The 26,024-nt window shown below is 44.2% G+C and overlaps 1 protein-coding gene across 3 annotated transcripts in view; it reads left to right on the forward strand.

Moving 5' to 3' along the window:
- Positions 1-26,024, forward strand: part of LRP4 (LDL receptor related protein 4) — a 73,988-nt gene that overhangs the window by 25,126 nt on the left and 22,838 nt on the right. For all 3 annotated transcript variants that reach the window (XM_068683735.1, XM_068683733.1, XM_068683734.1), the window contains exons 2-8: positions 12,771-12,917; positions 18,736-18,852; positions 20,893-21,006; positions 21,470-21,586; positions 24,008-24,136; positions 24,473-24,592; positions 24,726-24,851. In XM_068683735.1, coding sequence (XP_068539836.1) covers positions 12,771-12,917; positions 18,736-18,852; positions 20,893-21,006; positions 21,470-21,586; positions 24,008-24,136; positions 24,473-24,592; positions 24,726-24,851 — 870 coding nt within the window. The remainder of the gene's footprint in view (positions 1-12,770; positions 12,918-18,735; positions 18,853-20,892; positions 21,007-21,469; positions 21,587-24,007; positions 24,137-24,472; positions 24,593-24,725; positions 24,852-26,024) is intronic.

Below are 26,024 nucleotides of genomic sequence, written 5' to 3' on the forward strand. Positions count from 1 at the left end.
AGGGAGTGGAGGGGAGCAGACTGGTGAAGTGGAGCGGGAGGTGTTATTTTGACTTCCCCAGCAGTGTGTGTAAATCCTTCCCCATTTGTGCAATGGTGACTTTGATTTCCTGCAAGTTTGTTTTAATGAGCTCTCTGGGGTAAGGACCTAGGTAGGGCAGGGCAAATTGTGCCCTGATTAAGAAGTGGACTGGGACTGGGTAGGATCTGCGTTAATTTCTCCATTTGGCCACAGGCTCTTGGGGAAGTCACTTAGGACTCAGGTTTCCAAGCACGAAGAGTGCCTGCGGTGGGAGGTATGAGTACTCGGTAATACCGAGCGTCAGGTCTAAATCTTCTGGGCCAGATGTGTAATGATAGGTAAATGTCTAATTTTCCGCCGTTTTTAAATGACTTAGGCACTCAAGTGCTCACAGATCTATGCCGCTGGGCTTCCCCTTTCTGCTTTTGAACCAAAGATGATACTTCCCAGCTTCAAGGGGTGCTGAAATCTTTCATTAAAGGAGAAAGGCTCTCTGACACTACTGTAGTGGAGAAAGATGTGCTTCCATAATTAGGCCACGTTGCTTTTTCTGCATCTTCCTCTGCCTGCCTCAGTGCCGTTGCCATTATTTTGTAGAAGGTGGAGGTGAAACTCAACATCAACAATATGAAATTGGCTGTATGGGATTCTCTGGTCCTTTTTCACTCTTGTGGTTAATTTTTCCGCCATGGGAATACGAACGAACTGCGGAGCTCGTGGCTTTGTGCAGGCAGCACCTGAGCCCCACAGCTGAAGCAGAGGAAGAGCTTTGCGACCACTCCGTAAGTCATGCGAAGGAGCCTCGAGGCCAGGCGCTGTGGGAGGTGCAGGACGGTGCTTCGTGAGCTGCCTAGAAAGCGAGTGAGTGCGGGTGGGCTGAATGGGGCCGATGCACAGCATAGCTGCCCTGCAGTAACCCCACTCTGAAGTTCTTGCTTTTCCTCTTGGCAAATCCGTTGGAAAGAACTTGTCCCATCTGAGCCCATAAAACATGCTTGTGTTAAACTTGTGCCTTTGAGTGCAAGAGTGCACGTGTGTGTGTGTGTGTGTGTACTCAAAAAACGTTACTTTTTTTTCCCCTTTTTTTCCTTTTAAGTGAATCCAGTTCTCTGGTAGGCAGTACGGTTGCTGTGATGTCTTTGTGGTCGTGTGGTACCTCTCTTTGCCAGGCCCAACCCTGTTCTTCCAGCTCAGTCTGGCCAGCTAATAATTGCCCCTTCGCTGCTCATCCTCTGAGGGCAACATAATATCATGTGTGGGATTATTTTTTTTATTTTTTTTTAATTTTTTTGAAAAAGCAGTACAGAACAACTCTTTTTCCCAAGATAGCTCCGTTTATCTTGTGGTTTGCGCTTTTGAAGTCCTCCTGCCTGTGGGATTGCAAAAATGAGCTTGTGCCTCCTTATTGCCACAAAACCACCCTGTGTATCCTACCCCTTCCCTGGAGAACTCCTCTGCTAAGCTGAGCTATTGTGGTTGGCTTCCCAGTTTCTTGTGCGGCAGGGAGCTGGAAAGCTCCAGAGCTCAGATGCTGCACCACTAACGTGATGGCTTCTTTAAAGGAGACCAAAATAAACTTCTTAAAATGACCCTGTCAGAGAGCAGTCCCTGTCTTATCCAGGAGCCTGGACTTTTCTGTATTATGCCATCATGACGAGAAGCTGACTGCAGCCTGCAAAGGCCAAAATGGGCTTTGGGGGGTGGTGATGGTGGGGGGAAAGCCCGTCATCTCCTCACCTTATGTGCCTGGACAACTGCAAAATGTTCGGTTCCTGGAAAAGGAGGACTTTATAATGCTTACATTTTATTTCCTGAAAAGAGATGTATGAATGTCTATGCTGATGTATCCTGATCGGGACAGGAGAACTTGGCTTTTGTTTTGAGTAGGTTAAACAAACAAAGGAACGTCCTGGCTTCTAGCTCTGGAGAAAAGCTGGGCATGACAGAACATCCTTACAGCTAGTCCAGTGCCTGGAGAATCATACGGATGAAAGAGGCTGACTGACAATTTCCTGTGGAACAAAGTTATTTAGTGTACTTCAGAGAGCCGGTGCAGGAGGAAACCGTGAAGGCCAGTTCAGCAATTGCATCTGAATGTATTGTGAGCAAGGTTTTGGATGCTTTGTAAATCGAGAGCACTGGATTGGACAAGCACTGATGCACTAATTGATGAAGATTATAAAAGGCACAGGAGAGAAAGCTAAAAGCTCAAGAAGCTTCTGAATCTGAAGAGAAAGGAGCCAATTTCTTAGAGGATCTGTGGCAATGAGGTGGTTGTGTATAATCTTTTGTGCTCTGAACTTCCCTAAGTATGTTTACCAGACTTTTAATCCTTGCAATTCAGATCCAAAAGTGTCACTTTCAGTTTTCTTGGCTCTGTGAAGCCTCCGAGTGCTACTTTTCAAGCAAGGATGGCAGCAGTGCTTTTCTACTCCTAGCTGTCCTCTTTTGACCACTCTATTTTCTTAGCCCCCTTCCCCCCACATCCAAGAGACAGCTCAGCTTCTTGGGAAGCTGCAGTTAAACAGGTGCGGTTTATAGATGGTAGACATAGCTGTCCTCCTACAAAACTAAAAACTTTTTTTAAGCTCAAATCAGGTTGAATTAGATCATGCACAGTGAGATGACAGTTCTGTCTCAGCTGCTAAGCAAGGGATTTAGGAAATCCCAAAGATGCTTAGAGCTTGGAAGAGGACATGACAGGAATGGGAGCAGAAACAGAGTGAATGTTGGAACTGTACTGAAAGTTTGTTTGCCCTGAAAGTTAATATTTGGGTTACTTAAACTAAGGGAAGTGAAGTAGAAGAGGGAGGAATGCATGGATACAAATTCAAGGTTTTCTTTTCCTCATATTACTGTTACAAGTGACAGATGCTGAACTGTTTTTCATTAGGTGTTGTAGTCTGCTTGCTCTCATTTCCATTCAGAGAAGGGGAAGAATTGGAAAGCTTCAGAATTTGTGAAATACCTCTGAACTTCTGATTCTTCCAAGTCACTTCCAGGACGTGACAGAGTATATACTTGCTGTGACTGTAGAAAAGCTCAGGTGCTCCTGCAGCTGAGGTAATGTAAAGCTCACTTTAGGATAATTGCTTCTAGTATTTACTTGACTACTTTAGCAGGTGGATTGGGCTCTGTGCATTTGTGACCTGACTGCTACCCAAACCTTAGTCAACTAAGTCAACTCTTTCAGAGCTAACTTCAGTAGATCTGCAGTATGCCTTAGGGACAGTAGCAATTGAAGCAACCTGTTTGCAAAACAGTGTCTGTAGCAGTAAGAGCAGGCAGGGGGTTATTTCTAGGGTCTTGCAGAGAACCTGTTTTCCAAAACTTCCTTCTGAAGGGCTGTAAGTGGCAGCATTTGGTTAAAGCAGTGAGCTGCTGCTTCAGTTACAGTATGTTTGATATATGGGATGTGCAGGATGTAACCTTGGAAGTCAAGAAGTGGTGGTGTTGAGGTTAGAAGATGGAGAAGTCGTGTCTTTCGTAACATCTGGTGGACCCATCGTACCCAGACTATGCCTCTGAGGAAACTTCTTTGTCTTGGCCAATTAAAGCTTTGGGGAATAAACCTATCATTAGGGTCATGAGTGTTGCATCGTGTAGGCCACATTTCAATAACTTGAGGGGTGGTGTTAGTCCTGCTTCCTTCTGTTAAGAATTGTGTGCTTCCCTGTGGCAAGCACAGCAGTTTTGTGTGTTTATCCTTAGCTTTTTATTGTAATCTTGCTTTTAGGAGGATATACCATGAGAAAACTATCTAGAAATTCCCTCATAATGGGTGGAGAACTTTCTGCCAGAGATGTGAACCAGTCTAACTCCAAAGCTCAGTTTGTTATTTGTAGAAGAGAAAGATTAATTTTTTCACTACTTCGTAGACAGAGGGATTTCTCTGAAGGAAAGCTTATGAAACTAAAATAGTGCTGCTTTCTGTCCTGTAGCCGGGGAAACAAACTCCAGTGCTTCACTAGCCCTAATCAACATCTATAGGTCATCTCCATAGACATACAAGAGTAGAAGAAGGATTTCCGACTTCTCACTCAACTTCAGACTCAAGAACTAACATGCTAGTGGAAGTAGAGTAGCTGAAATGCATCGGATGTACCCTTCTTCCTATGGGTTATCTGTTTCTTAAAACAGCAGATTGCTTCCCTAGCTGGCACTTAACAGTTGTCTGCTATCTTGAAGGTCTCCTGGTTACACTTCTGTTGTTTTGCCATTATTTTGTAACTTTGAGTGTCTACTGTGCTGTATGATTCATGACAAAAGAGTAGTAAATTGTTCACATCCATTATGGGACAGGAAAGGATAGAGGTTATTAGTCTGTGGTTTAGAAAAAAAAAGTGAAAGAAATGGAAAGTTATTTGTCTCATCTTGCTGAGGTGACTAATTCTTGCAAAGCACGATGTAGGTTTAAGGTAGTATTTTAAAGTGTTTGTCTACTGTTTACGTTTGGAAAGGGTTTGAATTCTGTAATTCCTGCCTTGCAGGCCATGGTGTTCCAGCTAAAAATTGCTGCGTTTTTCTAGAGCAGATGATTATATTTCTGCTCTGTCTTATGCACCAGCAACCTGTTAGTATGCTGCCCATTTCTGAGGGATTTCTGGTTAATGTGCTTGAGTGAAATGGGCCTGCACGACAAGTAATTTCGTGCTGTGGCTGAGCACTTCAGACCTGTCCCTTGGATTGTTCATTGCAGTTCTCTGTGGACACGCAGTTGCACAGGAGCTTGCAGCTGTGCAAGGAAATGCCACTCCAGGCTAAAATAAGCAAAACGTGTCTTCTGATGGTGTCTTTCAAATATCACTCTACACTTCATGACAAAAGATGGATGAAATGCTCTATGTTTAAGAGGGCAAATCTACAGACAATGAAATGTCAAGGCTGAAGGGATACTTTTAATAATGACAGGAAGGAAACTTCACAAGGTGGGAAGCATAATGGTCCTTGGAGTCCAAATTTATGAGCAAGACAAATAAACTTTTTCACAGTGAAAACAACAAATTCATTGGATAAAAGGATTTGGGAGGCTGAACCTCTTCCTGTAAGGGCCTTGGAGAATGTCAGAGATGGTGGACTGTAGCTCATGACTTTCTTTAGTCTTTGTTTTACCAAGAATCTGTGAAGGGGAGAATGGATGTTCCCAGTGTGTAATGTTTCAGAACACTCTTGTAGAGGTAATGGCAAAACTGTCGCACTGAATTGTGACCTTTTGACATACTGAAAGCCCTTTTCTAAAAGATGTCTCTGTTGGATTTTCATTGGACTTCGACACCTGAAGCTGGCTGATACAAGGCTGGTAGTGTGCCTGGTTCCTTAGATGTGCACACCACTTGGCAGGCCTCTGGAACAAGGCCACAGAACAAAACTTGTGTTTTTGAATCCTCTATCAGGCGTCATAAGAGGGTAGTGTGCTATAATGCATTTGCTGTACATTTTGTTGCTGCAGTTAGAATATCTTGTTTAGTTTCCTTATATTAACCTGGTGCTGGGGTGTGTGGAACTGAGTGCTTTAACCTAGTTCTGCACAGAGAGAAAATTTCTTCCTCCATGGTGTGACACTTCTGCATGTTTAACCTAAAAATACTTTTTTTGGCTGCCATATTGCGTCATGACATAAATCCATGGCCAGCTTGTCTTTTATTATTGCTCCTTGATTTCTGCAGGCATTGCTGCATCCCAGATTTTTCTTTTCAGTTTCTTTTTTTTTTTCCAGTTGAGTATCTGTTTCAAATTACTTTCCACCAGATGCATTAGCTGCCTTTTTTTTCCTTAATTTTTTTGAAAGGTTGAATCTTAATTTCCTGCTCATAATTCTAATCTTCTAAGGTCTCATCTGTATTATTTCTCTGTCCTCTGTGGTATTTGCAGAGGAGTGTTTCCTATTTTGGTATCCCTTGCAAGCTGCTTTAGCATGGTTCTTATTCTCTCTTCCATATTGTTAATGAAGTTATTTAATGGGACTGGATCTAATGCTGATCCCTATGGTATCTACTAGCCATCTCCACCCCCTGCAGCTTGACTTGCTGCCATTTCTCATTATCTTTTGTTTATGGTCCTTCAGCTGATTTTTTTGGTCCGTGTGTGCTTGTAGCCAAGCCAATTTGAATTAGTTTTTGTGAGCAGGATTTCATGGCAATAATACTGTCCTTTCTGCTCAGTCTCTGGATATTTAGGAGAACACAGCAAGCTTTAGCACGCTGTGCTGAGGTGGCGGTAGGATCCCTGTTTCTAGAGGGGGGAGAAGTAATTTGTAGAATGTTGTACAAGATAGAAACAGATCTAGGACAAGTGTCTAGAGACCTTGGTTCTAGTCATCTTGTTTATTACGAAGTGTTCATTTAGGAGTTAATGTGCTTGGGAGAACAAGCTGTAACCTATTGCTCCTTGGTCCTTGAGTCTTTTTATGTTCAACTCTTTCTTCAGTATTTTCCTGTCAATAGCTGTTTCTGTTAATGCTTTCCTATCCCAGTGCAGAATGAGGTTTTCAGTGGGGCTGGTAATCTTCTGTGGAATCAGAATTGGGCCCCAGGGAGTCAAACATGTTTTTAAAGGCCTCATATCTCCTGACCCAGGTAGTATTTCTGAAATACAGCCTCTGCTCCTGTCTCCCCCTGCCTCACACATATAGCACCAAACACTAATTTTGCACTTTTAATGCTTTTCTTATTTTCTTTAAATGCTAATTAGCAGACATCCCCTGGAATTTCTCTTCCTTGTGCTTGTTACTCCCTGTTGTCATGTGCACTGTAACGTTTTTCAGGTCTACCCAGCATAGGTGTGCAATTGAATGAGCTAGAGGGTGGTTGTAGTTAATAATGTGCCTCTCCACAGAACTTTGTTCAGCCACGTCTTTGTTTGAGAACCACTGGTTCAGGCTGAGCTATCCCTTCTTTTCCCTCTAAGCCTGGAAAACTTTCATCCTTGCTTGAAAACTGTTAAAGTATGCACAATACCCCGTTACAATAAAATAAAAATCTTTGTTAAAAGAAGCTGTAACATCCCTGATATTCTCCACCTCATGTTTTTGTTTGTTTGTTTTTTAACAAAACCTCACCACTGTAACATTTTTCTCTCAAACAAAAAAATAGTTTTGTTTAAAACTTTGGAGTCTTTTGGGTTTCTCATCCCACTGACATGTGAGGTTAATTTTACTCTAGGCAGGCATCAGATACTTGGACACCCTGTGGGTACCTAGTAAGAGCTGCTTCAAGTACTTCCACAGTGGGAGTAATAAAAGAAAAAAACCCTGTTGGTTTTTATCAGTGCGAGGTTACCCCTTCTGACATCAGGCTGTGCTGTAATGTTGCTTTTGCTGTGTCTGCCAGCAGAGCTCTGGGCTCAAACAATGGTCAGCAAATCCCTCTTCTAAAGGTGGATTAACTGTACTTTCCTTCAGTGGAAACTGCTATTTGGGTAAGGGAGAGGAATCCAAAATTTTCATTTTCCTTCAAGATAGGCAAGAAAAGGAAGCTGAGCTACTTTGCTATAGAAACAGCAAAGTGCTGGACAACGAATATGTATCAACTGAACTATGTACAAGGCTCTCTGAAATGTCCAAGGTCTTTCCTCATCAAGGAATATGTGTGATGGGAACATAAAAGCAAGCTTGGCCTGGAAGAGGAGGAGGAGAAATGGTATCCAACACAGGCCTTACAACAGCAGGTAAACAAGGTGCTAGAGGCTATTAAAAGCTGTGCTACAGAATTCACTGATTTTAACCCCAAAGAAACAATTACATGCTTGTGGGTTCCTGAAACAGAAGTTAGAAATGAAGTGCACTTACCAAAGCCAGGGCAAAATATTCTGGTGCTTAAACTTTTTTTTTCCCCCTCCAGAAATGCTTTTTGCTATATCCTTCTGTACTTCTTATGAGGGAGAATATTCACAGCCTTGTGTCTGTCACTGTTAGGATTTGGTTTTTGCTCTAATTTTCCATTTAATTCCATTGTTCATACTCCAATTCTGTTATACAGCCCTAGATTTTTCCTGTATGTCACTGCCAAATATTTGTGCTGTATTCTCACAACTTTTCAATATCCAGTTATATCTTCTATCCTCTGCCAGGGACTTAGATGGTAGGATTAAAATTATAAAAGCTGGTATTGTCATCTTTTTGTTTTGGTTGCATCTCTTGTGGTAGTGAGATGGCTCAGAAATATCTGTCTTCCCCCTGGAGGTCTTCTGGAGGTGATGAAATGCGGAGTCTGTCCCTAGACGGGGAGGAACCCAGGGCTGTGTTGCTCCGTCCTGGACCAAAACAATGAATGTTCTTTTCAAAGGCCTCTGTTTCTGAACTGAACGCTCTGCAACCATAGGTCATGCCAAATATTTTAGTATTTTTTTAATGTTTTTCTAAACGTGCTGGTGTTGTTTTTTACCTTGCAGTATAGAAGAAATGAATGGATATTTAGTCATGATTAGCTGTGCTACTGTGTTATGTGTACACACAGAATTACGGGATGGTACAAGCAAACTGATGGCTGTGAATTTAATACTACTGCTTTAAAAAATAGCGTTAAGAATTTCTGTGTTAGGATGAAGGGGAAAAGATGCAATGAATAGGGTGGCATGGAGAGGAAGAGTCTCTGGCATAGTCATTTCTTGGTACCTGGAAAGAAAGAACATGTGGAAAGGCAGCATGGTATTGCCTGTAGATGCCAGGATCTTTGGCAGTTGTTTGTGCAGTATTCTTGGCCCTCATCCATTTGAGGTAACTTTGTAATATGTGAGAAAATCCTGCTGTTTGCTAGAATGCTGCCAGGGCCTGACAGAAGTGATGGACCCCAAAGAAGAACATGTTTAAGCAACAGCCTGTGGAAGGTGGAATCCCTACAAACTAGGGGCAAGAGCTGCCATCTGTCACTATTTTCACTGAAAATAGGAGAAGCTTTTCTCCTCCTGGCATGCCATCAGGATTTAAAAGAAAAAGTGTTTTCAGTCTCCCCTAAAAACTTGCTGTTGCTAACAACAAGGGGTAGAGTTCAGCGTGATAATTATTCAGTCTGCTTAAGTTTCCTTTGTAGTTTCAGGGACTCTGTGGCAAATACAGGGCTGTTAAGTAATAGCTCAGAGCGTTGCAAGTGACCTCATCAACAAAATGAACCTTTGCAGGACTGGCCAAGACAGGCCAGGAGAGTTGAGTGATGTTAGCTCAGAACCTGGCAGTGTCTCTGCATAGCTTCTATATATTGTTTTATGTATATTTCAGTGTTAAAATATGTCATTTTTTGCCTCTTGCATAAGCAAAATGATTTTGGAGTACAGAGGGTTGTTAAAACGTCCAAGCCTCCAGCGTGATGAAAAGTTTTAGGAAAATTGCTTGTCACGGCTAAGCCCCAGAGGCGCCCCTTGTTCTTGCTCTGGAATAATGTGCAGAAGTGTAAGAAGATATTTCTGCTTTGATTGCTGGTCCAGTTGCCTGAAGGGCAGGCACTGACTTCCGTTGTGTTCCTGGACCCCTGACGGACTGGCCTTGAAACGTGACACTGGAGGTTTATGTTCCACCCTAATGCGTGTTTGGTTAGTCTTCCATCTCACGCTCCCCATCTTTAGTAAGAGCTCAACGTTAAAGAAGAAGTCTTGTGCTGAGGCTTCTCACACCAATTGCCCTTCTTCCGCTTGTCTTGGAGGTGATAGAAGAAAACGCGCTTCTCATCTTTCTTCTTCCTGGCCCTCTCTGGTTACAGAGGGTGCTGTCTTTGGAGCTCTGAGCACTGGGAAATAATCTTGGGAAACCAAGGGTGAAATACTGTCCATATTGAGAAAATTGAGAAATGCCCAATTGAGAAAATTCTTGTTATCTGCAGCTTGTCCCAGGCTTCATTCAGTCTCTTCTTTGTATTGGCTGGATGTCAGTCATCTGGGATTGGTTCTTCTGATGCTATTTACAGGTTGGAATAGGTTACTGGATTAAAAATGTTCATCTTTCAAGGGGAGCAATATTTGTGCTCTCTGAACATGAAAGCCCAAGTGTAAGATTAAGGTAAAACCTGATCTATAAAGCATGTCATAAAGACTAGAAGGTTAGTTAACTTCAAGATCACAAATTGCAAAGCATTAGACTCAGAAAGCTCATAACATACTGTGCTTCACTAGTCTAAATTGACATATTATGGGTATAGGCTCGTGCATGTAAAGGAGCATTGGTACTTGGGTTATAACATACCCTTGTACTGGGTCTGGTTAAGTTGTAGTATGCAGATTTCCCAGCACCAGACAGCTGCACTAATTCTTCCTCTGCAATTGCAGAGGTGTTCCTCCGTGCTGCTATCCAGCAGCTAAAGTACCTCTCACTTTTACTTTTTTTCCACAACTTCTCTGATTGAATATTTTCCTCAAGTTTAAGAGCTGTTTGTGTCGACGTTTGATCCCTTCCTGTTGCTGAAGCTACCCTAGGTCATGACATGGTGGGGACTTGGCAATATAGAACAAGTTGCTGGTACTTTCATGTATTATTTTTTTAAGGGTAATGAGGATGATGATCATCATCTTGGTGTCATCATCAACAGGAAGGGATATTGGAGCTGAAAGTAGTTAGAGTAAGTGCTTCGGGTTACTGTTGAGCAAAACAGTAGAAAAATTGCTTTGAAAGAGGTAATTTAAACAGCAGCTACCTTAGTTACAATATGCAGCTGGTTCTGCCTTCCTGAGCTGTGGTAGGCTCCGGCAGAAGGTGATTTGTCCTGAATTTCCTGTGCTGTCAGTTTGAAGGAACTTCTGCTTGACCTTTGGGGAAGCTTGTGGTTCTTCTGAATTTCATTGTGATTATTTGTAATAGTCAAGTGTATTGTGTTGATGATGTGTAACTTTTCCTTAAGGATGTCTGTGCTGAGTTTTTTGCCTTCTGACTCACATTAGGGTTAAACTTGTCTTTTGAAATCTGCATCACTCACTCGCTGTCTTTTTGAGTCAGGCTTTGCTCTGGCCATACCTGGTGAGTTCATTGAGTGTCTGAGACCACTCCACTCCCTTTCATTTCTAGGTCCTTCTTTCTGTTCCTTGTTCACCTTAGACTCTTCCTCCTTCTGTCTCTTTTTACACCAAACATTCACAGCTTTCCCTAGCATCTACAGTGATGCCTTAGATGTGCTTTTTCTACTAAGCCTTTTAAAGATAACTTGTAGCAGAGATGGGAAATAACAAAAAGCTTATAGCACCAGTGGTAGTCTATGAAAGGGAAGACATGGCAGCTGGTTTCGTTGGCCCAATTTAGTAGCTCATGGTTGTGCTTGGGAAACAGTTTGTAGTGAGCCCTTGCAACAGGCAGTATAGCAGTGGGGGCAAGCAGCAGGGGCTGGCACAAAGCTCAGACAGTTCTGTTGCAGAAGGAATTTATCATGATATTATTCCTCTAGGAAGAAGTGCATCCCATCAAAACTTAAATCTGAGCTTAACTTGTCCAAGTGGATGCCCTCACTGGAGGGAGTTCTGCTGCTGAGAAAGCTTGCAGAACAGTTGCATAAAATTTTGCAGATAGTGCTTTTAACAATTAAAATAGGAAATAAATTAAGAGGCTTTTTTTTCTCTCTGTAGGATTATGTGGTTTGTTTGCTACAGTTTATGGTTTATCTTGGATATACTAACAGTAACAACTGAGATCAATAAGTCTGCAAGTAAATAGGTTGGGGAGTCATGTCTGGGGATACCACTTGTGGCAGGCATCCCTCTGAACTTCTTCCGTTAAGATTTATTTCTTACACTTAGAGTTTTAACTTTGTTTGAATTGCAGCAAAAAGGAACCACCAAAAAATCCAGTCACAGATTAGCCTGAGGTGGTTGTTGATTGATAGAATAATCATTTATTTAACAATGATATTGATTATATTGATTTGTCTAGATAACTTCAGACAGAAGTTCAGGTATGACTTCTTCCCCTTTGAGAGGTGGGCTGTAGCCTGTTCTCTTAAGGCAGAGGCTTACTCCCAGAACGTGTGGGTTAACATCTTAAAACAGTTTTATTTGCAAATGGGTGAGAGTCAGAGTTGAGCACAGCATTGTTCTGTAGCTGGGAAAGTGGAGAACAGGATTGGGAACTCCTTAAGCTAACATTAAGGCTGAAAAAAAAGTTCTTATCGGATTATAGCTTGACATTTGGACTGCGTTTTCTTTTGGTCAGTTTGTAGAGCTGAAAATCCTCTTCTCTTGCTTTCATGAGTGTCAGTTATACACACGGCAATGTCACAGGTTAATCTCTGTCACAGGTTAATTAATAAATAAGAAGGATGTCTTTTTTATTTTACTGAAATCTCTAAAGCTGTGACATGTAAAAGGCTGGCATCTAGAAAGTTCCAAGTCTGGAGAAGATCCCTGATAACCCTCCGAAGCAGAGTCTTTGATATTCCTTCTGTTGTGTTGTCAGAGCTAAATGCTAAGTGGAGCAGCATCAGTGCTGTGCCGTAGTCTGAGTCTGTAAAATAAAAAAGGGTGTTCTGATGCCTGGGATTCCTTGAATTTGATTGTGACTAGTGCTGAGTTATTTTCCACCTAACTGATTCCTAAATCTCTTTTTGGCAGGTTGCTATTTGCTGTTGTCTTCAAATAGCTCCATTCCAGGAAACTGTGGATAGTGCTCGATCTCCTATTTCAGCAGTGTGAGAGGGATGAATGTTTTTCTTTGCAGGAGAGTGTATGTTCGTGCACGGAGTGTGTACGTGGAGAACAATTCTAACGTCAGTTTGTATTTAATGCGTGTACCATAAAATAGAGCCACGTCTTCAAAACATCTTTTTCCTTTTGTTCCTTTGCAGGTGTATTGAGTAGCACCGAATGCTCCTGTGGACGTAATCACTTCACGTGTGCTGTCAGCGCTTTCGGTGAATGTACGTGCATCCCTGCTCAGTGGCAGTGTGACGGAGACAATGACTGTGGGGACCACAGTGATGAAGACGGCTGCAGTAAGAATACCATTTGTGACTTGTGTTTGTGAAAGCTGAATGTTTTAACTGTGACAGGTAACTTCAAACAAACTGTGTGTAAGAAAGCAAGATACTCAGTAGTGAGAGAGCTGCACCTGTGGAAGGCATGGGCAGAGACAGTTTTCCTTTTGAATGAGATGTTTTAGTTCTGAGATAAATTCTCAGTGTTGTTTTCTTTTTTTGTGTGTGTGTGTTCTGTTGCAAACTGTACAACAAACTGACATTTTTAGAATCAGTTCCAGTAGGTTTTACCTCAACCATTATCTTTTCAACACATCCCAGCCTGACTGACTTTCCTATAAATATTTTCAGCTTGGATTGATGTCCTCAGACTGCCTGGTTCTTGTAGGTGTTTTCCTGTAGTTCTCAGGAGAGTCCTGCCTCTGCTTACCTGGCTATGACGGGAACAGTTTTTCTTGCAAATCTGAAGCCCTGCTGTGACAGGAGCCAATTATTCTGTGACATGTTTGCTTCCTGCTCCAGATCATGTTTACAAGCCATAGTCCTGTAGTAATAATAGTAATAAGCGACCTACCAGCTGTCATGCCAGCTTCATAGACTTTCTCTATTTGGTGTCAGCTCTCTGGCTTGCTGACAGTGTCTGACTTGGAAGCCTTTGCTACACATGCCCAGAGTAGCTCAGCTGCCTTCCTGCCTTGTGCCAACAGAGACTACTTTGGACTGTCCCTAACGAAAGCTGCGTGCGAGAAGAGGAATGGTTTTCATTCTGCCCTTCTATATGTACTTTGAAGTCCAGTGTGGTGTGAATGAGTCTTACTTCCTGTGGCAAGGGTGAAAGGACAACTGAGTAAACTTGGCCTGAGGATTGATAAATAGTTCTGTTTCTCATAAGATACGCCAAATCCTGTCCTAACCATCCCCCAACAGAGCCATTTTACTCTGAATTTAGCATCTGTATTGTGCCTCCTCAGCTTGTAAATGTGTCGCTCCATGGGACTCAGACATGCTTGCCTAGCTGCATGTGCTGTTGTACGATGCTATTTCATTTAAAGAGCCTGAAAAAGAATTTACTTCTTTTACCTTAAAGCATACTGAAAGTAGCCTTCTGTTTCCATCTCATTTGGGAGCTTCACGTAATTCCTGTTGAGCTACAACACGTTCAAGTCCAGTAGATTTTCTTTGTTGCCAGAAACAGTATAGCTACTACACCTACCAGTCCCACACAAATGTGTTCTGTGATGATGTGAGGATAAAAATATCCCAGGCCTTTTACTGAAACTGATGGAAACTTTTTTTAGAAGAATAGTCTTCCCTCTGCCTTCTCCATAATCACCAGTCTGGGGCTCAGATGCAAGAGCTTAGGTGAAGCTTTGCTTCTAAACTTCTGGTTTGGCTAAACTCAGTTTATGGTTTCTGTTGAAAAGACACCACTTCCATATCTGGTATTTCTTGTGAGTAAAGTTTACTTCATGCTTTATTATTTTATTGGGCTTGGTAATCGTGCTTTTTCTTTAAAAGGCATCAAAGGGCATCCCAATTAATGCAGTGCCCCTCAGGCACCCTTTTGATTGAAGGGTGGTGGAAGATTGGGTGTTGATACCCTTTTTTCTTCTCTTTCTTTTTGTAATTTTGACCAGCAAAGTGCTTAAATACAGTTTGACAGTGCTGTTGAAAATGTTTTCTGTTATTTTGGAACTAGACTTTCCAAAAAACAGTTGGTGAAATCTGTGTGCATACAGACATGTAGCTATATGAGTACAGCTGAGGGTCAGGCTACTGGTAGTATGAACTTTTTGTAATTAATATTTAAACTAACTCCTCATTCTTCGTATGAGTGAGGGTTTGTCTAATCAAACCGTATTGTTCAGCCTGCTGTGATCCGGATCTGAGCACCAGTCACTCACTGTCCTTGGGCACAAAGGAACCTGGGCACTGCAGGCAACAGGGATAAAGTGTTCAAAGGCCAGTGGGACGTGATTGAGGCTGCGTTTCACCTTATAAACTTCCATTTCCCCCTGCTCTTCCCCCTCCCCTTCGGCTTGGCCGTAAAAGAGTGCCCTGTGTAATAGGAGTTGGGAGAGGGGGAGGAATAGCAGGCCTACGATAGACCTAGCTTTGCTGAAACTTTGGATGATGTCCAGTGTGACCATGCAGAGGGATGAGCTCAGGGAAATGGTTGGAAGTTCAAAGGCCTTTTTGTGTTGCTCACTGCAAGTTGACAGATGTGCTCTCTTAGGCTGTCGCTGGCCCGCTTAGCTCTTCCCACACGCTCCCTTTCCTTGTGCTTGTTACCTCTGCTTGGGGAAGCAGGTTAGTTCCTATCCCTGTGGGCATTTGTCTGTCTTCAGCTCCATCCCAGGACTTGCCATTGCTTATTCCTTTCAAGAAAAATACTGCTGCTTTGCACGGATGTGGAGAGAATTGAGTAGGGAAAGGGGGGGAGGGGGTTTGAGGCTTAGTTGCATTTACTGTTGCAGTGCCTAAATGCCTAATCCTGCTCTGAGTAGTGGTAAAACCACGTTAGTGCAATCTAACAGTTTCTCATCAGTGGAAACTGCCTATGAAGGCCTTGCAGCTATCGTAGGAAGTAATAAATGTTCTTAATTTTACCCCCGCTAGAAGTGGGGCTGAGGTGCTAGAACTGTCCCACAGTCATGCAATAATTGCTATCAAAGCTGTGGAGAAAATATAGATGTGCTGTTTCCTGGCTTCTGGCTGCTAATCCAGTTTGATAATCCACTCTTCTCCCTCTCTGGCAGTGGAAGGAATACTTGATGGATTCAGGTGTAGCCATGTATTCTTCTAATTGAGGGAGGAAGAAGATGGATATGTGGCTTTTTAAAGTTAGTTAAAGCAGTAAAATCCCTTAGCAAATTGTAAAGGTATTCCATGATGGCAGAAGAAAATATAGTGGAGGTTGTTTGAATACCCTGCACTATGTGTTTTCCGAAGCGTGACACCTTAACTTTTACATTTCCTCTTAACTTTTAATTTTCAAACAATTTTGGGGGAAATACTTACAACAGCACTAAATTTTATCCTCTGGACTAATGATATGCCCTCAGTTTTAACTCTATAGGAAGAGAACTCAAAATACGAAGAAATAAATGACTAACAGAAGGGCTGAACAACAATAGCCCCAGAACAAAGGGCTGTACAGTGGGACTGAAGCTGACGTGTGTAGAACTAACAGGAAGACATGCAGGAATGTTTCAGTGAGGACAGCTTGCTTTTTAAAGGGGAGAAGGGATGGTGGGCTGGGAGGATCAGGGCTGGGAAGAGGGGATAGGGACAGGCTGCCCCTGCGTAAAAGCTGCTCCTGGAATCTCCTGCATTTGCCTTTTGAAGCGTCTGTTTCTGAACATTATTAGATTCAGGTTACAAATTTACACAGATCCCTGGCCTGATCCCATTGGTGGTTCCTAAGCTTTATGAAACATCAGCCTTCATTCATTATTTTTTTTTGTCTTAAGTGTTTTTTTTCTTTTTTTTTTTTTTTCTTTCCATTTTCCTTCCTCCTTTAAAGGAGAGCTCCTCTGGAAGGGGATTTATCTCCCCCCTGGTGTTGTCTGGGCTGGCACATACTTGCTGTCTGCTAGGGTGGGAATTAGGTCCTCCTTTGTATGCTGCAGTTTGTGTTTTGCTCTCTTTCCACTGCTCCTGCTCCCCCTCCCCTGTGGTTGCAGCTCAATTTTTATATTTAAGGGAGAGTATGAAATTGGCTGAACTGCTCCCTGTAGGGGTGGAATTTCATTTTGTGTTGTTACCTCATGAAGGGATGCAGCAGTTCAATGGGATAATGGTATCAGCTCTGAACCAGTGCTAATGGCCTAACCCTCTGGGAGCCTGAAGAATTCTCCCCTGGAGAGTCAGCATGCAAATTCCCTTCCAGGCGGCTCCTGTGCAGTCCTTTGGTGATTAGTCACGCTGGGACTGGGCAGAGCAGACAGAAAAGCATATGCTGGGGGGATGGTCTTAGTCCTGAAACTGCAGCTGAGGCCAGGGAAGGTTTGCTCAGCATGTGAAGTATGTATGGGAGCTGCACTTGGGGGAGAGAGGGCTGATCTGTGGGGCTGACTCTCTGAATCCAAATATCTGCCTTGGCTTTGTTCGGAAGCAGAGTTGGGATTTCTTTCCCCTTTCTATCTGCCCTGGGGAAGAAGGAGGCTGGAGGCTCTCCTCCTTCGCTTTGATGCAGCAGCACAGGGCTGCTCAGAGAAAGCACAGGGTAAGGAAGTGGGCCAGCCTCAGGATGACCAGGGTGCTGCCAGAGCTGTGAGGGTGGCGATACAGATCTGTGTGCCTCCTTCATACTTCTCTGAGGCCTGGAAGTGGCTGAGTGTGATCTGAACGTATACCTACACTGAGACGTCCTGGATGTGATAGGATGAACCTTTTCCTGAGGGCTGGTGCCACAGTCTGTATTTTGTCATCAAGTGTGGTGTTCAGCGGTGACGCCCTGTCAAATGCAGAGATGAGGCTTAGGTGATCCACATCCGTGCTTAGACTCTTACAGCCAGTCTGAATTGAACTGCAGTAGTGTATTCTTAGGGTTGGGAGGCTTTTAGGCCAGGCACTCGGTATGAAATGTTGGAGGGTGTGCTATAAAGAGCTGTGAGTGATTCCGTGCAGTGTAATCCATACTGCTAACACAGGGCACTGGCAGCAGTCCTGGCCTATGTGGAAATGGAGGGGTGAGGAAGCTGGGAAAGTAGAAAATGTGGCTATTTGTTCTCCTTATTAAATCCTCCTCCTTGTGTGTGTGGCTGCTGTCTTCACCTTCTTTTAAGCCTTGAGCCCCCACCCCCAGGACAGCGTTGGCAGGGGAAGAAGTAGGGGCAGAGCAGAGGAGGGCTGAGCCCCTGGTGACAGACGGGAGATGCTGTCGGCAAGCTGGGCTGGGATGAAAGGGTTTCAGGCACTGGCCTTTGCAGCCTGCTCCCCTTCACATCGCTGAGCTAACCTTGCTCTTCAGAGAACACACCTGTCAGGAGCGGGGTCTTGTGCAGCCCCTTCCCCACCACAGCTGGCAGCACTTAAAAGCATGAACCTCCCTGGGGTTGAGGGTTTCTCTCATCCGTGGGGGCAGGACGGAGCTGATGCTCCCCCGTAAATTCCAGCTTTGTGGCTCTGTGCCGCCTTGATTGCTGTGGATTTGTGGTTCCACTCTGTTGCCAGCAGAGTCCTGTGTAGACAAGTGTCCCATACACCCTCTCCCTCTATCCCTTCTAGAGACCTTTAACAGGGTTTGAACCCTATTGCCCATACCCAAGGCACAGTGAATTTATCCTCAGCAGTGCATTCCTGCTTCTAAGCTTCTCCTCACAGATTTAGACAAAAAAAGCCGGCAGAATCCCCCAGCTGAAAAACACTTTTCATGTGTTTTTCTTGTGGCATGTGCCTTGCAAAACCCTGTTCCCCAAACCATTGTTTCTGATGGTTTTTATCCTAAAGAGCTCACTGTGTAATTGAAACAGGATGGACTGCGCTGGGAAGCATGCAGGAAAATGTTGATATTGTAATTTTCCTTGTTATGAAACAAGTGCCATTATGGGATGATAGCAGGCTTAGGGATGAAAGAGAAAAAAGGAACTCAGTGGGGAATTGTGATGGCTACTCTATTGTGGAAAGGTCAGTGCTCCTCTGGGGAGGAAAGGCTGACAAGCTGCAGACCTATCCTGCCACCCCTCTGAGGCACAGCTCTTCCTTGTGACTTGAAATTTCATGTCTTTTGTTTCTAAGAGGTGTAGCCTTCTCCCATCAGGAGGGAAGGAACTTCTTTTCAGGAAGGAAGCCGGCTGTAGCTCCATACTGAGGTGTTTCTTTGCTCTTGCAGTGCTGCCCACTTGCTCCCCCTTGGACTTCCACTGCGACAACGGGAAGTGCATCCGCCGGTCATGGGTCTGCGATGGAGACAACGACTGCGAGGACGATTCTGATGAACAGGACTGCCGTAAGTCACCTCTCAGAGGGGAGGGAGTCATGCTGTGTGCCTGCCATGGGTGAGGAAAGTTAGCCCACTCTGTTACAGGATTTTAAGAGTTTATCCACTGAGGCAGACCTTTGGCTTGCAATAAGCTATATCCTGCCTCTGACAGAGATGTGTACCTGATGTCCGTAAGCCCTCCCCCATTGGCACCTGGCTTGCGGTTCAGATGTGTGTCCTGGGGGAGGGGGTGCTGCTCTGTCCAGCTGGAGAACAGCTTATGCCCTGCAGCTTTGCTAGTTAATGTCCCATGAAGCACTTCCCCGAGCTGAGCGCTTCATGTCCTCCCCTGTTCGTGGAAATGCCTAACCCCTGCCAAATCCAACTGAACTGCCTGTCTGGCTGACTTCCTGTGGCCTCAGGTTCCACTGTCTGACTTTTCTGCTGTGCTGGGTTGTCCCCAGCATCCTCTCCCTTTAAACTGAGCTCCCTGAGAGAAAGGTGCTGTAGTTATGCTCCTCACACAGAGGCCAGTTACCCTGAAAGCTGACCGACTGCTCCCATATGAGGTTGCCATCTTCAGAAGAGCTGCCATGGCAGGCTGCTAGCTGTGAGCACTGCTGTTGTGCTTCTGCAGCTTACTAAAACTGAGTGGATTTGGCCTGAGCCATTGCAGCTTTCAGCCCCTTCCTTTTACACTTGGTATTGTGGAGAGGTTTACTTGTGGTAGGATTCTATTAGCAAAAGGTGGTCAGGGATGCAACTTTCCTTCTTCACAACAGATCATCCAGTTTGTACTTGGCAACATGTGCTAGGGAGCTAGCACACTGCATAACCCTTGAGCTTCAGATTCTCTGAAACTGCACTGGTTGCTAGGGCTGACATCAGGCTGCAGTTAGGAGCAAAATTTTGTGCTGCCTGTTTGAGATGATTGCAGCTGCTCAATAAGCATCACTCTGCAGTCCTTGAATTCTACAGAAATTGTGTGCATAGTACTCCGGAGTGGCTCTGATGGAGGAACCAGGAAAATACATCTCTTGGCTGTAAAGTATTCCGTGTCATTTTAGCCATTTACGCAATGCTTGCGTGCTAATGAATTCACTTTTTGATTAGCATTGCCCTGATCTTTGCCTTCCGGGCAGAGGGCTGGGAAGCAGGGTCCAGGGATCTGACATTCTTGTGATGCTCTGGGTGATAGGACTAAGGTTGGTTTTCCAGTCTCTTTTCAAAGCTTTTCGTAAAAGAAAAGTTATGTAGGTCTGGGTCTGTTTGGTCTTCTGTTTTTCAGAAAAGGTTGGAAAGCCCTCATATTTAAGACAACAGTAAAGAAGGGTGTGATCAAAAGTTTTGGAGACTAATGAAAGGAAAAAGGCAAGGTTCTGAGAATAAGAGACTTCTAGGGAGTTGTCCAGACTAGCACTTAACCATAGGAGGGTTTCGGTTGGATTAAGGTCCTCAGGTGCTAATTTCGCAGTCCCTTTTTCTTTTCCTCACTGGCCTGCAGACAAGCTTTTGTAGAAGACTGGCAAAGAGTGGAATGAGGCTATAAGTACTGGAGAGTTTGGAAGAGAAAGTTGAAATTTCTCCCTTTTCAATGAACATTTCCTTACCTTTGAAGGTAGTTCTGGTATTGTGGGAAAGAAAGGTGGAGGTACAATTCTGACAAAGTATTTGTTAGGTAATGATAGGCCATATAAATTGCTTTAAAGAAGAGGCCTGTGTTGCCTTTTTTTCTTGTGGGGTTCACTTGAACCACGCTTGGGGCTGTGCAAGAATGCCAGCCCAGGGTGGGTGGCTCCATTATTCTGTTCCAGGTCCTTCCTCCAACCCATGTTCTCAGGTTTTAGAGCCCACTGTGCAAGCAACTTGCAGCTGGAGTGGAAGAGAGAGATTCGGGGAATATCACAGTGGCCATCTTGATGTTGTTAGAATAAGGGAAATGAAATCTCCAATTAAGTAGCCTCCTTGGAGGAGGATGCTCGATCTGTGACACGCCACAGGTTTGGCATTTACTAAACTTAATCTTACTGCCTTGTCTTCACCTTATTCTCCTTCGTGTCCCTGCAGCTCCACGGGAGTGTGAGGAAGATGAGTTCTCATGTCAGAATGGATATTGCATCCGCAGCCTATGGCACTGTGATGGAGATAACGACTGTGGAGACAACAGCGATGAGCAATGTGGTGAGTAGTGGTCCTGCCAATATCACAAATGACAGTGATGGCTGCCTGCCCCACTGGGGCTTGAAAAGGCATCGCACAGGCTTCCACTTGTGCAGTTCTAGGGTCCTCTTAGCGTGGCAAGGGCTCACAGCTGGCTTATCTGGACCGGGCTTGTGGGATATTGTGTTCCCATGGCTGGCTGGGATTTCAGGTTGTGTGGCTTATTTGCCAGGCAAAAATCACTTGAGGCTTGTTATTCCTTCACATGCAATTGTGAAGACCCATGGATTCCTTTCAAATCCAGTGCTCTGTGTCTGTTAAATGAGCACTGACAGTTTTGTCCTGGCACTGCATGACATGGAAATGTATGGTTTAATGAGCAGTCTTGTTTGTCAGTGCCCTAGGAGCTTCAGGAGCATTGTGTGGTTGTTTCCTGGGTACTCTGAGAAAAGACAAGGCTTTGTTTGTGTTACTATCTTTGCAGATATGAGAAAGTGCTCGGAGAAGGAGTTTCGTTGCAGTGATGGCAGCTGCATAGCTGAGCACTGGTTCTGCGATGGTGACACAGACTGCAAGGATGGTTCTGATGAAGAGAATTGCCGTAAGTGCTCTCCTTGCTTTGTAACCACAGGAAATAGCCTTTTGGACCTGCTCCTGTCTTGGGGTTTGGCACGTTTTCTGCAGCAGAGATCAGAAACGAGTTAGTCCTGCCTGTACTGGCAGCTAGGCTGCCTTCCGTTGTCTACCCCAGAGGGCATGAGAGGAGGATGGTATGCCTCTTGTGTTACCTCACAGAAATACTTAGCCTGTTCCTGGCTGCTTCTCTGTTGCTTCCCATGGATATATGATCTTGACTCGGAGCAGGGGGCTTATGCTTCATTGGATAGAGCTCTATATAAAACTGTAAGAGCTGGAGGGCAGGGAAAAAGGGAAGAAAACTGCTCCCTCCTTTATTCTCTTGTCTGATTCCTGCCTGAAATCTCCTGGGGGGCTTTGCCCACTGACAGCATCCTAAGGGACTGCATGTTCCTGGCTGGCATGCTGCAAGGGCTGCCTGCCTGCCCAACCCCTCTTCACTCAGATGCTTTACTCAGGACCTTGTCAGATAAGGGCTGATAGGATGAATTAGTTGGAAGCTGATTTGACTGATGGAGATGGGGGAAGGTGGGGGTGTGAGAACCCACAGCAGTTTTCTCCTCCACCATCATGGGCTTGTGGCAAGTGGAACAGGAGTCTATTATGTCCCTTCCTAACCCCCACTGCTCTCTGCCATGTCTCTGGCGCATTTAGTGTCTGTGGAAGTTTCAGCGGTCCCTTCCCCCACCCTGCTTTCAAAGGCATTTTGCAGAATTTGTTCTAGATAGCAAGAAACTTCAAAAAGCTCTAGGAGGGGGGGATCAGGGCCGCCAGCTCCTGAAGGGCAGGGGAGTGGATGCATGGGGGAGTTGTCTTTTATCTCTCCAGATAATGAGAGTTGGCAGCAAGCCAGGGGCTGCAAACATTTCTAAGCTGGGAAAAGGCTCTAAGAGGAAGCCAGCCTCTTTCCCTCGCCTTTACCCCTCTCTCCTTTCTCATTCCCTTGCCTGTTGATTCCATGCAGGCCATGAATAGGCTCTGGGGAAGTGAGGAGAGATGTTTCAACCTTGCCTCCTATGCAGGTGGAAGGGCAACCTGAATTCATGCCCATGCTCCTCTGAGTTGAAATGCTTCTCAAATCGTGGCTGGCAGTTTTCTCTGTAAGGCATTTTAGCAAGGAACTTCACTAAGAAGCTCACTTTGGCTGCCTCCCTTTCTCTTACCTTACTCAGTGTGGCTGTCAACTTTTCCTTATATCCAGTCCTGTTCGTTCTTTATCTAAAACAATGTGGGACTACACTTTTTTTTTTTTTTTTTTTTTTGATGGGGTGGGATGTATAATTGAATCATACTACATGAGAATTTAAGTCATCAACTTCATTTTCTCCTCAGGGAGGCCCAAACACTACTTTCAGATTGCTTTGGTGAGGCACAGGTTAACACACCTAGTAGCACATGTTAGTAACTAGCCACTGGATACTGGCTGAACTGGAGCTCTTACTACATGCCTGGAGGCTCTGCCCACTACTTGAGGTTGGATAGGCAGGCATAGTTCAGGTCCCTGATTGCCAGCCTTTGTTTTCTCTTTTGCTGAGTGTATTTGTTTTCTGACCTCCTCAGCTGAAAGACTCGTGCCTGAAACATGCAGTTCATTCTCTGGACAGCATGAGAAGAGGTGTCAGATTCTGTTGTGTGGGACTTAGATTTTTCATCACTTCCCACATAGTGTACTGCTGAACAGAGAACAGTGGGCAAATCCTTGACTGCAAGTTTGTTGGGCTCTGCCTAGGGTCATCTGTCTGCCAGTGCTCCTAACTGATAAGGCACGGTTTGTTTTAGCAATGGCTTGAGAGGAAAGGGAGGGGGGAAAATTCAAAGGTTAGGTGCAGAAGCGGGCACCTCACTGCTTGCTTCCTTTGGTCTTCAAGTGTTTGTTTTTGTTAAAATTTTAAAGGAATCATGCCATATTTTAACCTTGCATTGTGATGTGCCTCAGTCCTTAATATAGAGCTACCCCAAAAGGTAGCTTTGTTTTTATACCTGACTTTCAAAGGTTTAATAAACATTTCAAACCTTTATACAGGGCACTAAGACATAGATAGTATCTTGAGCGTAAGAGGGAAGGTGACACTCTTGGATCCTTTTTGTTGCTTTCTCATCAACCCCTTTGTGTTTTTTGTTTTTTTTTTTTTTTGTTTGTTTTTTTAAAGTGAGTTGACTGCACAGTTTTGTTTGTACATAGCTTTAAGCTGCCCCTCAGTGAAGCACAAACAGCATTCAAGTTCTCAACGATACAGGTCATGCAAAGCTATGCAGCAAGGGCTAGTAATTTCCAACACTTTTCCGTTGAATATTTGCTAGTGCATTATTAGATGGAGAAAGGTTGCATTTAAACTGGATTGTGCCCTTTTACCTTAGGCATTTTTTTGTTTGATTCCCTTGTTAGCATCAGATGTTCCAGCTGCCACCTGCAGCTTGGAGGAGTTCCAGTGTGCGTATGGACGTTGCATCTTGGACATCTACCACTGTGATGGCGACGATGACTGTGGGGACTGGTCTGATGAATCTGACTGCTGTAAGTTAGTGCAGAGTGGTACTGGTCCAGGCTTCTGACCTGCAAGCCTAAATGGATTTTGCATTGGCTGGAGAGACAGCTATCTAATTTGTCACACATAAGCTGATTCTTTGATTATTAATTTTTTAACTCAAGACAGCGAGAGTAGTGATGGAGGCTGCTGTGTAGTCAGCATGTTTCTGCACACAGGAATTAAAGCAATTTCCAGGAGGGATCTGTTCAGGACCAAGTTCCACTATAGTGGAGCATAAATGTGGCGTTGAGAGATTTCTGGGATGTTCCATAGGTCTGAGTTTGCTCCATATTTATTTATTTATTTATTTAATCTCTCCACAGCATCTCACCAGCCATGTCGCTCTGGGGAGTTCATGTGCAACAGTGGCTTGTGCATTAATGCTGGCTGGAGGTGTGATGGAGACTCCGACTGCGATGACCAGTCAGACGAGAGGAACTGCAGTGAGTGCTGGGGACTGGTGGGAGTGTTCTGTTTCTGTGGATGCAAGAGAATATGTGGAAGTGTTATCTTTGAAACAGGTCTCTTCTGATCCTTCTTGCTCACCTAATTTTCTCTTTTTTTTGGGTCCCTCAGCTACATCTATGTGCACAGCTGACCAGTTCCGCTGTAAATCAGGGCGCTGTGTCCGTCTGTCCTGGCGCTGTGATGGGGAAGATGACTGCTCTGACAACAGTGATGAGGAGAACTGTGAGAATACAGGTTTGGCCTGCTGCCTTGCTGCTTATAGCTAACATTTCTATCCTGGAGGTACAGGTAGTGAGGTCTCTTTTGGATAGTATGAGTTCAGCCTCAACTTACTGTGCTTCCCAGAGTATGAGATCTGTAAACTGTCTTCTACACTTGCAAACACGCGCTGGTCTGTGTGCTTAAACTAACCTAAGTAGTGGTGTTTTCTGGTCAGGTATCAGATCCCTGTATATGCCTATCCTGCCCATACTCTATGAATTACAACAAAGCTCTGAGACACTTCCATTTAAACCTGGAAGCATTAATGAAGTTCAAAGTTCCTACTTTTGTCAAATGGACTGAGTCTGGCTCGTTCCTTCTAGGTAATTCTGGGTATCTTTCATTTTGCCTTATGAAGCTGCCAAGCACTTTTAACAGGAGATAGTATCAAAAAGGCATTTTGTAAAAGTGAAGAAGAAAGCGTTTGTTTTAGAGGGTTAAGGGTACCAGCCCCACCATGCCTTAGACATTTTCTAGGCAGTCTCTTGCTCTTTCTTATAACCATTTCCCCTAGAGCTATTCTTCCATATGATGGATATGGAAAAGAAGAGGGTTTTAACAGGCCCCCGTATTATGGCAAGATTCAGGAAATAACTAGAATCTCCTATTTTTCTTAATTTTTTTCAGGTTGTTTGTATACCATCCCTCATAGAGGAATGGTATATACTGGTCTGTGAATTTGTCACAGTGAGAAGAGCCCAACTGTGTATACTGACCTATTTAGATCAGAGTATTTCAAAAATTGTGTTTAGAATGACAAAAAGGACTTTTAAAACTGCAGCCCTTGCTTGGGCCTGTTGAGGAGAGAGCAGTGTGCATTGTACAGGTATAGATGAGCTCAGAGGACCTGGAGCTATTGCTCTAGATAAGTCAGCTGGCATGAGTAGCATTGTGCAGGAGGCGGTGGTGATCCTGGAAAAAGCAATTGTGCTTAGACAAACCGGTAAACCCATTGCCTTATCTTGATAACCAAGATATTTAAACAAATACTGAAAGAACTGTTGCAGCCCAGAAGCCAAATCAAACTTCCAGAGCCACTGAACTTCAACCTCCCCACTCCAAACGAAACCCGAGATGGTAGAGTACAACTGTTGTCACCACAAGGTTGGTTGTGCAGTTCTGCATTAGGTCTACAGTGATAGTCGT

Source organism: Anas acuta, chromosome 5 (assembly GCF_963932015.1).
Source record: "Anas acuta chromosome 5, bAnaAcu1.1, whole genome shotgun sequence".
Classification (NCBI taxonomy): domain Eukaryota; kingdom Metazoa; phylum Chordata; class Aves; order Anseriformes; family Anatidae; genus Anas; species Anas acuta.